At 50.8% G+C, this 13,722-nt stretch overlaps 1 protein-coding gene across 4 annotated transcripts in view; it reads right to left on the bottom strand.

Annotated features, from left to right (window-relative positions):
• RECQL5 (RecQ like helicase 5) overlaps positions 1-13,722 on the bottom strand; it is a 37,786-nt gene that overhangs the window by 21,300 nt on the left and 2,764 nt on the right. For all 4 annotated transcript variants that reach the window (XR_016224070.1, XR_016224069.1, XM_051838408.3 and 1 more), the window contains exons 3-7: positions 12,458-12,976; positions 12,031-12,136; positions 11,404-11,515; positions 9,678-9,840; positions 773-852 (exon numbers count right to left, since the gene is read on the bottom strand). Coding sequence is in view for 2 of the 4 variants with exons in the window: in XM_051838408.3 (XP_051694368.2) it covers positions 773-852; positions 9,678-9,840; positions 11,404-11,515; positions 12,031-12,136; positions 12,458-12,976 (980 nt within the window). In the remaining 2 variants the exon portion in view is untranslated. The remainder of the gene's footprint in view (positions 1-772; positions 853-9,677; positions 9,841-11,403; positions 11,516-12,030; positions 12,137-12,457; positions 12,977-13,722) is intronic.

The raw sequence follows: 13,722 nt of genomic DNA, 5'->3' as shown, positions 1-13,722 counted from the left end.
ACTCCACTGAAAATCATGACTGGTTTTAGTGGCTTCTGTCTGCCATGACTTTGTGATGGTGCCCTCTCTGGGTCAGGGTTGGCTCCTAAGTCTGAAGCCATCACTTCTGCACAGTCCTCCATGGAACTCTTCCCTGAGATCAGATGAATCCAAGAGTTGCTCAGACCAAAGCGTAGCGAGTCCTCCTGAGTACGCCTCTCGTAAGCACCCACAGCTGGCATGTCCAGCTACAGCCTGTCTGTCATGCAGCAGCTACCTGGCTCTTTCTGTGCCCTGGCGCTGTCACAGGCAGACACAGATAAAACAGGTATGTGGGTTCCACGTGCGCAGGCTGGTGTTCAGTCCCAGAGACTGACTTCTCAAAGCACATGACACGACTCCCCCCAAGGAGATAAGCTGGGTCGCCTGCCTGTTCGTACCCTGGATGAGAGTGAGTAGTACCCAAGAGAAGCCAGAAGTCTCAGCTCACGGCTCGTGATAACCACAATGCCAATGGCTCGGAACTGGCCACATTACTCAGCGCCGAGTCGCCTGTGGGGCCACCCATCCCAGAAGGGAGTGGAGCGGCGGGGAGGGATGACTGCCCAAAATGCCACTGCCAGAATCTCGAGGGTCTCCCAAAGAGGAAGAGGGAGGGTCCTGGCTTCCAGCGGCCGTCCCAGACCCCTGAGTGTCCAGAGGCTGTCTCACAGGCGTTGGTTAACTGGTGGGTGCTGCGGGAGGAAGTATATCCCAGTGACACTCTGACCCACATATCGAAGGAGTCACTCACCCCTGTTCTTCACAGAAGGTCACCAGGGCGTCAAAGGCACAGAGAGTGGCTTTGTCAGATGCTTTGTTCCCTCTCTTTTCCTGGAGACAAAAGACACCCACTCAGCAAGACTTACAGAAGCAGACTACCTTGTAGCCACGAAAGCAATGAGAACGGAAGTGTGAAATGACAATAAGAAAACCATCTATACACTGTCGCCAGGACCAGCGCTGCAGTGAAATGGGTTAGCTCTAGACTTCAGCCTGGCCCAGCTCTGATCATTGCAGCCATTTGGGGATGGAAGCTCTCTCTCTGTCACCCTCTCTCTGTAACTGCTTTTCAAATAAATGAATACATCTTAAAACAGCAACAACAACAAAATAGCAAATCCAAACCCGACCACACATCAGAGCCCCCAGACAGCTGAATCCAAATTCTAGGTCTGGAGCTTCCCAGATGACGCACATGCAAAGGGTGTGTTGACTGGCCTCTGGAAAACTACCTGACACAATCTAACTTAACAACCTTAAACACATGCCTGGGGATGTGTACTTAACGCCAACCTGTTTACATACATATACTAAACTGTTAGAGTGGGTTAAAGCTCTGGCCTGAAACGCCAGCATCCCATATGGGCGCTGGTTCGAGACCCAGATGCTCCTCTTCCCATCCAGCTCTCTGCTATGGCCTGGGAGAACAGTAGATGATCCAAGTCCTTGGGCCCCTGCACCTATGTGGGAGACCCTGAAGAAGCTCCTGGCCCCTGATTTTGGATCCATGCAGCTTTGGCCATTGCGGCCATTTGGGGAGTGAACCAGCAGATGGAAGACCTCTCTCTCTTCCTCTCTTCTCTGTAACTGTCTTTCAAATAAATACAAATAAATCTTAACAAAAATAAACTGTTACAGCAATTACATGAGTGGTGAAACTACATATCATTGGCTTTGTTGTACTCTTTACTTGCCAAATTTTCCTTTTAAAATTTGTGAATTTAAAAAAGGACAGAAAAGTAAAGAAAGTCTAACAGGCAGGGCTATCTGAGATATTCACAGGCCTTTCTGCTTTTGGAAGGTGACTCGTCCTTCCCCACCTCCACCCTCCTAATATGTCTATATTGCTATTTCTTGTGAAATCAGTATTTTCCTTATACAACGATGTCGACAGTGTTTAGCACTAAACCACATGATGGTATTTTATACTTGCCAAGATTACACTTCCTTTCTTGTGCAACTGTGGTTCCCCTGAAATTAACAGCAGCTTTGTTTTTTTGCATTTTCTTAAATTTGAAGGTGTCACAAGTTCACCTCTATATGTGCTGCGTAAGAAAAAATTCACCTCAATAGAAGCCAAAGATGTCAGGTTCCATCTGTTTTCTTTAAAAATATCGATTTATGGCCGGTGCCGCGGCTCAGTAGGCTAATCCTCCGCCTAGCGGCGCCGGCAAACCGGGTTCTAGTCCCGGTCGGGGCGCCGCATTCTGTCCCGGTTGCCCCTCTTCCAGGCCAGCTCTCTGCTGTGGCCAGGGAGTGCAGTGGAGGATGGCCCAGGTGCTTGGGCCCTGCACCCCATGGGAGACCAGAAAAAGCACCTGGCTCCTGGCTCCTGCCATCGGATCAGCGCGGTGCGCCGGCCGCAGCGCGCCGGCCGCGGCGGCCATTGGAGGGTGAACCAACGGCAAAGGAAGACCTTTCTCTCTGTCTCTCTCTCTCACTGTCCACTCTGCCTGTCAAAAAATAAAAAAATAAAAAATAAAAAATAAAAAAAATAAATAAAAAAAAATATCGATTTATTTATTTGAAAGGCAGACAGAGATTGATCTTTCATCGCCATTTCACACCCCAAATGGCGAAGGCAGGCAAGGCAAGGCTAGGCCATGCCAAAGCCAGGATCCAGGAATTCCACCCTGAGCTTCACACGGCTGGCAAGGGCACTCAGACCATCACCTCCTCCCTCCCAGGGACATCAGCTGGCAAGGGCACTTAGACCATCACCTCCTCCCTCCCAGGGACATCAGCTGGCAAGGGCCCTTAGACCATCACCTCCTCCCTCCCAGGGACATCAGCTGGCAAGGGCCCTTAGACCATCACCACCTCCCTCCCAGGGACATCAGCTGGCAAGGGCACTTAGACCATCACCTCCTCCCTCCCAGGGACATCAGCTGGCAAGGGCACTTAGACCATCACCTCCTCCCTCCCAGGGACATCAGCTGGCAAGGGCCCTTAGACCATCACCTCCTCCCTCCCAGGGACATCAGCTGGCAAGGGCACTTAGACCATCACCTCCTCCCTCCCAGGGACATCAGCTGGCAAGGGCACTTAGACCATCACCTCCTCCCTCCCAGGGACATCAGCTGGCAAGGGCCCTTAGACCATCACCTCCTCCCTCCCAGGGACATCAGCTGGCAAGGGCCCTTAGACCATCACCTCCTCCCTCCCAGGGACATCAGCTGGCAAGGGCACTTAGACCATCACCTCCTCCCTCCCAGGGACATCAGCTGGCAAGGGCACTTAGACCATCACCTCCTCCCTCCCAGGGACATCAGCTGGCAAGGGCACTTAGACCATCACCTCCTCCCTCCCAGGGACATCAGCTGGCAAGGGCCCTTAGACCATCACCACCTCCCTCCCAGGGACATCAGCTGGCAAGGGCACTTAGACCATCACCTCCTCCCTCCCAGGGACATCAGCTGGCAAGGGCCCTTAGACCATCACCTCCTCCCTCCCAGGGACATCAGCTGGCAAGGGCATTTAGACCATCACCTCCTCCCTCCCAGGGACATCAGCTGGCAAGGGCACTTAGACCATCACCTCCTCCCTCCCAGGGACATCAGCTGGCAAGGGCACTTAGACCATCACCTCCTCCCTCCCAGGGACATCAGCAGGGAGCTGGAATGGAAGCAGAAGAGCCAAGCCTAGGCCAGGTTCCACTTTGCTGGAAACTTCTGTCCTGGAGCTTTCTGCCCCAAGTTCAGCCTGGACCGTCTCTCTCCAGGCCTGTGGGCAGCTGTCCTTCTGAAAGGGCTGCTCGATGTCGTCCTGGGACACTCCCTCTGCCTTGCTCCAGGGCCACAGCTCTGTTTTCCTCTGTCTCAGTTTACTGCCTCTCCACAGTGAACATCCCTTAGTACTTTCTGAGAAATGAAATACCAGAGGACAGTTTTTCACACCTTGTATCTTTGGCTACTATCCAACATTCACACATAACTAGTTAGCTGGGTAGAAAATTCTAGATTGGAAGACTATCATTTAGAATTGAAAGACATTGTTTTTTTGTTCGTTTCTTTTGTGTGTGTGTGTGTTTTTTTTTTTTTTTTTTTTGACAGGCAGAGTGGATAGTGAGAGAGAGAGACAGAGAAAGGTCTTCCTTTGCCGTTGGTTCACCCTCCAATGGCCGCCGCGGCTGGCACACCGCGCTGATCCAATGGCAGGAGCCAGGTGCTTCTCCTGGTCTCCCATGCAGGTACAGGGCCCAAGCACTTGGGCCATCCTCCACTGCACTCCCTGGCCACAGCAGAGAGCTGGCCTGGAAGAGGGGCAACCGGGACAGAATCCGGCGCCCCGTCCGGGACTAGAACCCGGTGTGCCGGCGCCGCAAGGCGGAGGATTAACCTAGTGAGCCGCGGTGCCGGCTAAGTTTTTGTGTTGTTTCTGATATTAGCATGGGAAGGGGCCGGCACTGTGGTGCAGTGAGTTAAGCTACTGCTTGCAACACAGGCATCCCCATATGGGCACTGGTTGGTGTCCCAGCTGTTCTAGTTCTGATCCAGCTCCCTGCTAATGTGCCCAGGAAAGCAAGGAAGACGGCCCAAATATTTAGGCCCCTGCCATCCATGTGGGAGACAGATGGAGTTCCAGACAGAATTCCAGGATCCTGGCTTCAGCCTGACCCAGTCCTGGCCGTTGCAGCCATTTAGGGATTGAACCTGTGGATGAAGATTTCTCTCTCTTCCTCACTCTCTGTGATTCTGCCTTTCAGATAAATAAATTAATCTTTAAGGCCAGCACTATGGTGTAGCAGGTGGGGCCACCGCCTACAGTGCAGGCATCCCATGTAGGTGCCAGTTCAAGACCACTTCTGCTCCAGTTCTGATCCAGCTCTCTGCTATGGTCTGGGAAAGCAGTGGAAGCTGGCCCAAGTGCTTGGGCCTCTGCACCTGTGTGGGCGACCTGGAGGAAGCTCTTGGCTCCTAGATTCAGATCAGCTCAGCTCCAGATGTTGCAGCCTTTGGTGAGTGAACCAGAGGATGGAAGACCCCCCCTCCCCCCGTGTAACTCTGACTTTCAAATAAATAAGCAAATCTTTAAAAAAAAAAAAAAAAAAAAAAAAAAACTTTAGGGGCTGGCACTGTGGTATAACAGGTAAAACCCACCACCTATAGTGCCGGGATCCCATATGGCTGCCAGTTCAAGTCCCGGCTGCTCCAATTCCAACCCAGCTCTCTGCTATGGCCTGGAAAAGCAGTAGATGGCCCAAGGCCTTGGGCCCCTGCACCCACGTGCGAGACCCGGAAGAAGCTCCTGGCTCCTGGTTGTGGATCGGTGCAGCTGCAGCCATTGTAGCCAACTAGAGAGTGAACCAGTGGATGGAAGACCAATCTCTCTCTCTCTTTCTGTCTCTCCTCTCCTCTGTGTAACTTCTTTTAAAAAAAGTTTGAATAAACACCTATCTAATCACCTAAACAAAATCCCTTCCACGTCTAATTTGAATCAGGTAAGAGACAAGTTAGCCACAGCACCTGGGTTCACAGCAAACTATCATCCCAGTCTCGACTCCATTCTCCTTTCTCTCCTCATTCACCCAGTTACTAACTGATCCCACATTTACTAAGAGTTCACTATGTCCCAAGCATTGATCTAGGCATTAGACACAGGAAGCAAAAGGTTCCCAGGTTCCCACAGCTTGAGTTGTAAGAGAGTAAGTATATCTATAAGGTCAAATTGTAATAAATGTAGTTTTTAAAAACAGAGCAATTTTTCTTAGCTCCCAGCTATGTCCATTAGCCCAAGGTGAGCTGTTTTTCTAAGATTTACTTATGTTTTAAGGGCAGAATTAGAGCACAAGAGACTGAGAGACGGAGATCGTCCACCTGCTGGTTCGCTCCCCAAATGGCCACGACAAAGCCAGGAGCCTGGAACGCCATCTGGGTCTCCCATGTGGCGCAGGGGCCCAAGCACTTGAGCCATCTTCCCCTGCCTTCCCAGCTGCTTTAGCAGGGAGCTGGGTGGGAGTGGGACAGCCAATGTGGGCTGGAGGTGGGCAGCAGCCTACCTCACGACACCACGCTGCTGGCCCGTTTCTCACTGTCATCACAAACAATTCTACCCCCCAGGCCCTCCAGCACATGGGCTTTGCATTGGCACTGCTTCTGGTTTTTAAGTTTTATGTATTTATTTGAAGGCAGAGCGACAGAAAGGGAGAGACAGAGAGCAAGATTTTTCCTCTAGTGGTTCACTCCTCAAATGGCCACACCAGTCAAGGCTGGGCCAGGCTGAAGCCAGGAGCCTCAGAGCTCTACACAAGTGACAGGGCCCCAGATACTTGGGCCATGATCTGCTGCCTTCTTAGGCACATTAGCAGGAAGCTGGATCAGAAGCAGAGCAGCAGGGACCAGAACCAGTGTTCTGGTGTGGAACGCCAACATGGCATACAGAGGCTTAACACGCTGAGCCACACTGCCAGCCACTACTGGCATTTTTATGTCATGGGACTGGGTACCAGAATCAGGGTATTTGGGTCAAAGTGTATCTGTGTTTTAGAGTTTAACAGAGGTTGCAAGATTGTTTCCCAAAGAAGAACTGTAATATTTCACCTCCCTCTAAGCGGCCCCACTAGGAGCAGGTGCCAGGGCTCTTTTACATAAACCTCAGGTTATTTCTCCTGAATCTGCATTTATCTGTTTACTTTTGAATTTGAGTATCTTTAGATGTGCCGCTCCTGAATTTCCCTGGGAACCTTCATTTCCTATCCCTTGCTTTTCACATTCTTTGTGTTTTTTTTTTTTTTTTCTTGGAAATTGGTAAATCCTTTCTTTATTCTCAACTTTAGACTTTCGTTTGCCTCTGCATTGAAATATTTCCCTGGCTGGTGTTGTAGTGAGCAGGTAAAGCAACCATCTGTCACTACCCAGTAACATTCATTCTTTGGTATTTTATGCTTGTTCTTGCAAATTAAATTTTTTTAAATTTCAATTTGTAGATATTTGTGATAATGTGGAGAAAAGCTACTGATTTAAAAAAACGTTTGTCCTGGGACAGGCATCTGGTATAGCGCTTAAGCTGCTGCTTGGGATACCCGCATCCTATATTGGAGTGCCTGGTTCAAACCCCGGCTCTGCTTCTGATCCAGCTTCTGGCTAATGTGCACCCTAGGAGGCACAGGGGATGTTTCAAGTAACTGGGTCCCTGTCACCCACATGGGGACCTGCACTGAGTTCCAGGCTCTCGGCTTTGGGCTGTTGGGAGTTGCTGCTGTTGCACTTGGAGAGTAAACCAGATGATAGAAGGTCTCTCTCATCAGTAAACAATTTTTTATTTTACTTATTTTTTTAAGTTTTATTTTACTTATTTGAAAGGCAGAGTGACAGGGAGAGACAGAGACAGAAAAACGTCTTCCATTTGCTGCTTCACTCCCCAAATGGCCACAACAGCCAGGGCTGGAGCAGGCAAAGCCAGGAGCCTGGCAGTCCATCGGGGTCTCTCACAGGGGAGGCAGGGGCACAGCACTGGGTCATCTTCCCCAGGCACATTAGCAGGAGCCGGATGGGAAGCAGAGCCGCTGGGATTTGAAACAGTGCTCCAGTATGGGATGCTGGCGTCGCAGGCTGGGGATGAACCCACTGCAACAAATGCCAGCTCCAGCTTTTTCATCTGTCTCGTATTTGGCCACGCTGCCGGTTTTCTTAGGAGTTCTAGCAGATTTCTTTTAGGGCCTTTGGGGTATTCTGGGCTACTCAGAGTTTGCTTTCTTTCAGTGACATTTTAGTTTATCTAAATCAGTGGTTCTCAACTCATTGACATTTCTATCTACTGTTACTTTTTCTCCCATTCTCCATGTCCTTGTGAGTTTACATTTTTTTTTCATCCCTTTGTCATTTCGGCAGGCACCAGAAATTAAGTACCTGTACCCAGTCTGCTGCTTTTTTTAAGCAAGTCTACATGTACCTTTTTTTTTTTTTTTTTTAAGATTTATTTATTTGAAAGATAGTGTTAGAGAGAGAAGTAGAGAGAGAGAAAGGTCTTCTGTCCATTGGTTCACTCCCCAAATGGCCAGAACGGCCAGAGCTGAGCTGATCTGAAGCCAGGAACCAGGAGCTTCTTCCAGGTCTCCCACACTGGTGCAGAGGCCCAAGCACTTGGGACATACTCCGCTGCTTTGCCAGGTGCATTAGCAGGGAGCTGGACTGGAAGTGGAGCAGCCAGGACTCGAACTGGAACCCATATGGGATGCTGGCACTGCAGGCCGGGGCTTTAACCTGCTACATTACAGTGCCAGCTCCTACATGTGCCCTTTTACAACCTGCTCTCTGCATACAATATCATGCTTTGGGGGGGATTTATCTCTGCTGAATTTTACAGATTTAGTGTGTCGTCTGTACTGCCCTAGACCAGCACACTATGCAACTAAAACGGTTTCCCTATCTGTCACGCTATAGAAGAGCTGGATCTATCTGTCACGCTATAGAAGAGCTGGATCTCTCAACTTTCGTCTATGCTGCATGTCTGGTTCCCAAGTGAGCAGAGCATCTTCCCCTGCATTTGCTAGATAGTCTGGTCTCCTGTGTGGAAAGCCTCAACACACCTTCGCTGCGCGGTGGTTTGCCTTATTTACCTGTAGGAGTTCTCCCCATAGTCAGGCGCGTACTCCGCAAACACCTCCCCCGACAAGGGCTCACATGTTCATTCTGCGTCCAGTGTCTCCCATTACGGAGAAAGTTTTAGTCTGAATTTAGTCAAGAAGCTCATGTCTTCCATCATGATTTCTTTTTCTTTTTTAATTTTTTTTTTTTTTTTGACAGTCAGAGTTAGACAGTGAGAGAGAGAGACAGAGAGAAAGGTCTTCCTTCTGTTAGTTCACCCCCAAAATGGCCGCTACAGCCTGCGTGCTGCGCTGATCCGAAGGCAGGAGCCAGGTGCTTCTCCTGGTCTCCCATGGGGTGCAGGGCCCAAGCACTTGGGCCATCCTCCACTGCCCTCCCGGGCCACAGCAGAGAGCTGGCCTGGAAGAGGAGCAACCGGGACAGAATCCGGCGCCCTGACTGGGACTAGAACCCAGGGTGCTGGCGCCGCAGGCTGAGGATTAGCCTAGTAAGCCGCGGCGCCAGCCCTTCCATCATGATTTCTTCTTTCAGATCCTGAGATGCTCTTTCCTTTCTCAGGATCATAAAAGATTTCCAAATGATTTAGTTTTTTGCGGTCTCTAATCCACCTGTAATTCATGTGAGTGGTTTTGAGTAGGGATCTGATGTATCTTTTTCTGGTACCTGTTATTCCACAACTCAGCCTTTCCTGTTACTTATAATGCCACCTATCACTTAGCAACTTCCCTTACACGCTCGGGTCTGTTTCCAGGCTTACTACAAACATATAATCAGAAAAAAAGAAAAGGCTAAAAACGAAAACAAAGGACATAGCAATACGGGAAAGTGCTTGTATACCAATGTTTTTTAAGACACAGGACTGTTCCTGACTACGGAGAATAGCACTTACACCAACTGCAGTTCCAATATAAAAGCTTACAAAGAAACAAGTCTAATCTAGTTTGTTGCAAGCAGCTCTCCCACTACCCACCCAACACACCACTTCCTTCTTGCTGAACCTCCTAGGCCAGGTGCCCCCCCAGGCTTAGGGAAGCCCGCTCTGCGTTCAGGCAAACTGCACAAAACAAGAGAGGTGGGTTCAGAAGGAAAGAACTGCTGCCCAGGACTCACCTGGAGTTTTGCTATTTCCTTCCTGATCAGGAAGTTGACCTGGTCCCGGTCACTTCTAGAGTAATAGAGACGACACCAAGAAGGCTTCCCGTCCCTGCCAGCCCGGCCAGACTCCTGGTAGTAACCAGCCATAGATTTGGCAATATTCCAGTGGGCGACAAACCTGTAGGTCCAAAAGGACAAGCAGGGTGAGGTGTGAGGGAATGTGGAGTGCCCAGAAGTGGAGGAGCAAGCCTAAGGCAGCAGAACAGGGCTTTCTAGACAGGGACCAGCAAGTAGAAGGTGCTGTGGCTTGGGAATGGTTTGCGTGTGTCCTCACAGGGGCATGTGCTGGAAGTCTGGCCTCTGGCGTAACAATACTGACAGGTGAGAGATCTTCTAGGGGCGATTAGGTCACAGGATCCGGACCCTTGGAAGGGAGAGAGGTAGTTCTTGCAGGGCCAGGCTAGTTCTTGAGAGTCAGTTAGGACAAAGCAAGGCTGTGCATAGTCCCTTCTGCCTGCGCCTGCTCTCCTTCCTGCTTCTCCACGTCGTGAAGTCTCCACGTGGTTGTGGTGCAGCCAGCTGTACCAGACAACTCCCAGCACCGTGCTGTTTAGAACTCTTTCCTTGATAAACCACCCGGCCCCAGATGTTTGGTTATAGCAACACAAAGTGGACTACGACAGAGGCACAGAGAAGAGCCCGGGTGTGACAGCTGTGGGCCATCAGCAGTTCCTGCCGTGGAGCAGCTCAGCTTGCGGGCCACAGCAGGAGCCCAGGGCAATTCCAGCCCAGGTGAGGAATCAAAAGAAACACTGGACTTCCAGAAACAAAACCTTAGCTAAGTCCTTTGTAACTTCTCTAAAGAGGGAAAGGGATAATATTTATTAAATATTCACTATGAATCAATGTATACGTTATTCTCATTTAACTGTTACAATCACCATTAGGTGAGGTAGCCCATTTCACAAAGCGCTTGAGATTCAGGTAGGTAAATCTGTACAAGTCCACACAGTGATGGATGGCAGAGCTAGGATTTGAGCCCGGGGTGGGTCTACCTTCAAAGCTGGCTCGTACAAGACACAGCAGAACCAAAGTCTGTGCCCTTTGAGATGTTGCACGCTGGCTATTTCCTGTGCCAGCTAACTCAGGGTCACTGTGAGGCTCAAGGCCACGCATGCACAAGCGCTCTGCAAACTTCCAAGGCAATGTTGTTGGCTTCAATCAGAGCGAAAGGCCACAGGCTGGAGCTCAAAGTGTTTCCCAAAGGCGGGACCATGGCTGGAGGAAAAGGACGTCCCCATAGTTGCCAGTGTGGGGCTAGGAGGCCGGGAAGCACCCCAACTCTTCTAGAGTGTCATTAAGTCGTAACAAGGGAGGGCATTATTAAGGTCCTTGCCTTTGCCTCTCCACAGGGAGCAGCTTAAGATAATTACTCATGCCGGCCCCTCAATAGGTCCACCTGCCGCGAGGATGGGAGGAAGCAGGGCTCTGTGAATGGACAAGCCCAGCAGTCTACGAGCTGCCCCCTTCTTAGGGACGGCACAGCTGGGCAGTGCAGGCACCTGGGAACAGGCCACACAGACACTGCTAGTGTCCGGCCGTGTGCTGGGAGCTCTCTCCTGGAGCTCCCTTCCTCTCCGGCCCTACGAAGAACACTTGGACTTGGTCCTTTGGGAAGAACACGGCAGCCCACCCCACGCCAGGCCCTAACCAGGAAGGTAAGGCAAGACCCAGAGCTCACCTGACATTGGCCTTGTCCACTCCCATCCCAAAACTGATGGTTGCAACAATTACAGGGACCTTCTCCTCCATCCACTCATTCTGCACCAGCGTTCGATCAGATGCCTTCAGCCCTGAAAAGGAGGGGACGGAAATGCGCCTTTCCCATGGCCTTACCGCACGGTCTGTTCTGGGCGTGACACTGTGCTGGGTACTTCACACGCATCCTGAATCCATTACTTCCCTGCTGTGTGACCTTGGGCCAGGCCCTTAACCTCACACAGCCTCGGCTAAGAAAGACCCTCGCCAATGTGTGGCACGTGGCACTCAGTGAAGGTCACAGCCAAGATTCAAACCCAAGTCCATGGGCCTCCAAAGCCCGGCTTTCTCTATACCTGGACTTATGAAAACTCTCACTTGCTGCAGGGTGGGCACAGGACGAGAAAATGCAGCAGGAGTCTTAATTCTCATCTTAGACCTCATTTGTGACTAGAGTGCTTTTAGCGGATTTCAGTGAATCACTTTAGCTCTGCCTGGGTTCGGGAAGAAGATAACGGACAATCTGATTATCTAGAACCTATAAGGAATGAGACCCCCTGAGAAGCCTCTGAGAGAGAAGACAGGACCACAGGGCCTGGGAGCCCCTTACCTGCATGGTAAGCCTTGGCACTCACACCCCTGCAACTGAGCTCCATAGCCAGCTGTTCGCAGGCCTCTCTGGTCCTGCAGTAGACAATGCCACAGCCGGACAACACCTGAATGGAGAGCACAGCATGGAAAGAACCGAAAAATCAGCCCAAAGATGTCCAAAGCAGCTCGAATCCAACTTGTTTAACTCCTCTGTCTCCTCCTGGGGAACCCTGCGTGGGTTTGCAAAGGCCTCACACAGAAGAGCCAACGGCCTGTCTTCCACAGAAGAATCCAGAAGAAGGAAGCCCTGGTAAGGATGACCACGCCGGGAACCCACATATACAACTCTGTGCACAAGCTTTGAGAAGCCTCAGGAAGCCACAGAGAGTGAGGGTATTAGAAAACCAGCAGCCAGCTCTGTGCTGGCCCCAACCCCAGTGCCTCACCCCTTTATTGGTCTTCTGTCCAAGAGCCTTCAGGCAGAAATCCCTCAGGTTCCCAAAGGGGTCGGAAATCAGTTCCTTGAACTGCACATCATAGAAGAGGTTGGCCCGGAAGCAGGGTGTCTTGAAGGTGGCGACGGGTGGCTTCAGGTGCAGGGCAGCAAACACGTCTTCTTGGACCTGTGGGGTGGCTGTGGCTGTCAGAGCCACACAGGGGGTATGCGCCAGGCGGGCACGCAGGGCACCCAGACGCAGGTAGTCAGGACGGAAGTCATGTCCCCACTGAGAAACACAATGAGCTTCATCCACCACCAAGTAGGAGAGCAGGCAGCGGGACACCAGGGAGTGCAGCGTGGGCTGGAAGGAGGCGGAAGCTGCCATCTCTGGGGTGATGTACAGAAGCCTGGTCTGGGGCTTTTCTCGCTCCAGGTCAGAGAGCAGCTCCTTTCTCTCCTGTGCCGAGAGCTTCGAGTTCAGGGAACTCACTGGTACCTTCAGGGCCGACAAGTGGTCCACCTGGTCCTGAGGGCAGAGGGGGAAGAGAATAGTAAAACTGGCCCTCAGGACTTCCGGGATTTCCCGGTCATGTACACTGCTGCCCACCCCTCCACATAAGCAGGAGGGTGACATGGTTGAGAGGACAGGCTCTGAAATCAGACAGACCTGGATTTAATCCTGGTTCACTTAACTGCAACCTGATCTTTAGCTGTTTCTTTCCTCCTCCTCCTTCTTCTTCTTCTTCTTCTTTTTTTTTTTTTTTTTAAGATTTTATTTATTTGAAAGGCAGAATGAGAAAGAGAAAGAGACAGAGAGATCTTCCACCCACTGGTTCACTTTCCAAAATGCTACAATGACCAGGGCTGGGCCAGGAAAAAGCCAGGAGCTCAGAACTCCATCCAGGTCTCCCACATGGGTGGCAGGGGCCCATGTACTTGGGCCGTCGTCCACTGCCTTCCCAGGAGCGATACCAGGGAACTAGACTGGAAATAGTGCAGCTGGGACTCAAACTGGGGCTCCAATAAGGGATGCCAGTGCTGCAGGCGATGGCTTAACCCACCAGGCCACAACACCAGCCCCCTTTGGCTGTTTCTTAACTTCTGAGACTTGGTTTGGTTATTTTTTCCCACCTCTCTTTTGCCTATAAAATAGTTAGCTATCTAATAGGATTATGGGAGGAATTAAACAGAACATTGCATCTCGAAGGTGAAATTAATGTATATAAAGCAGTTAGCACAAAGTCTGAGACCTCGTGAACATTCATCAAGTAT

Source organism: Oryctolagus cuniculus, chromosome 17, assembly GCF_051225735.1.
Source record: "Oryctolagus cuniculus isolate XC-2025 breed Fujian yellow rabbit chromosome 17, ASM5122573v1, whole genome shotgun sequence".
In the NCBI taxonomy this organism is placed as follows: Eukaryota; Metazoa; Chordata; class Mammalia; order Lagomorpha; family Leporidae; genus Oryctolagus; species Oryctolagus cuniculus.
The sequence above is the reverse complement of the archived record's forward strand: the minus strand, read 5'-3'. Positions and strand labels throughout refer to the sequence as shown.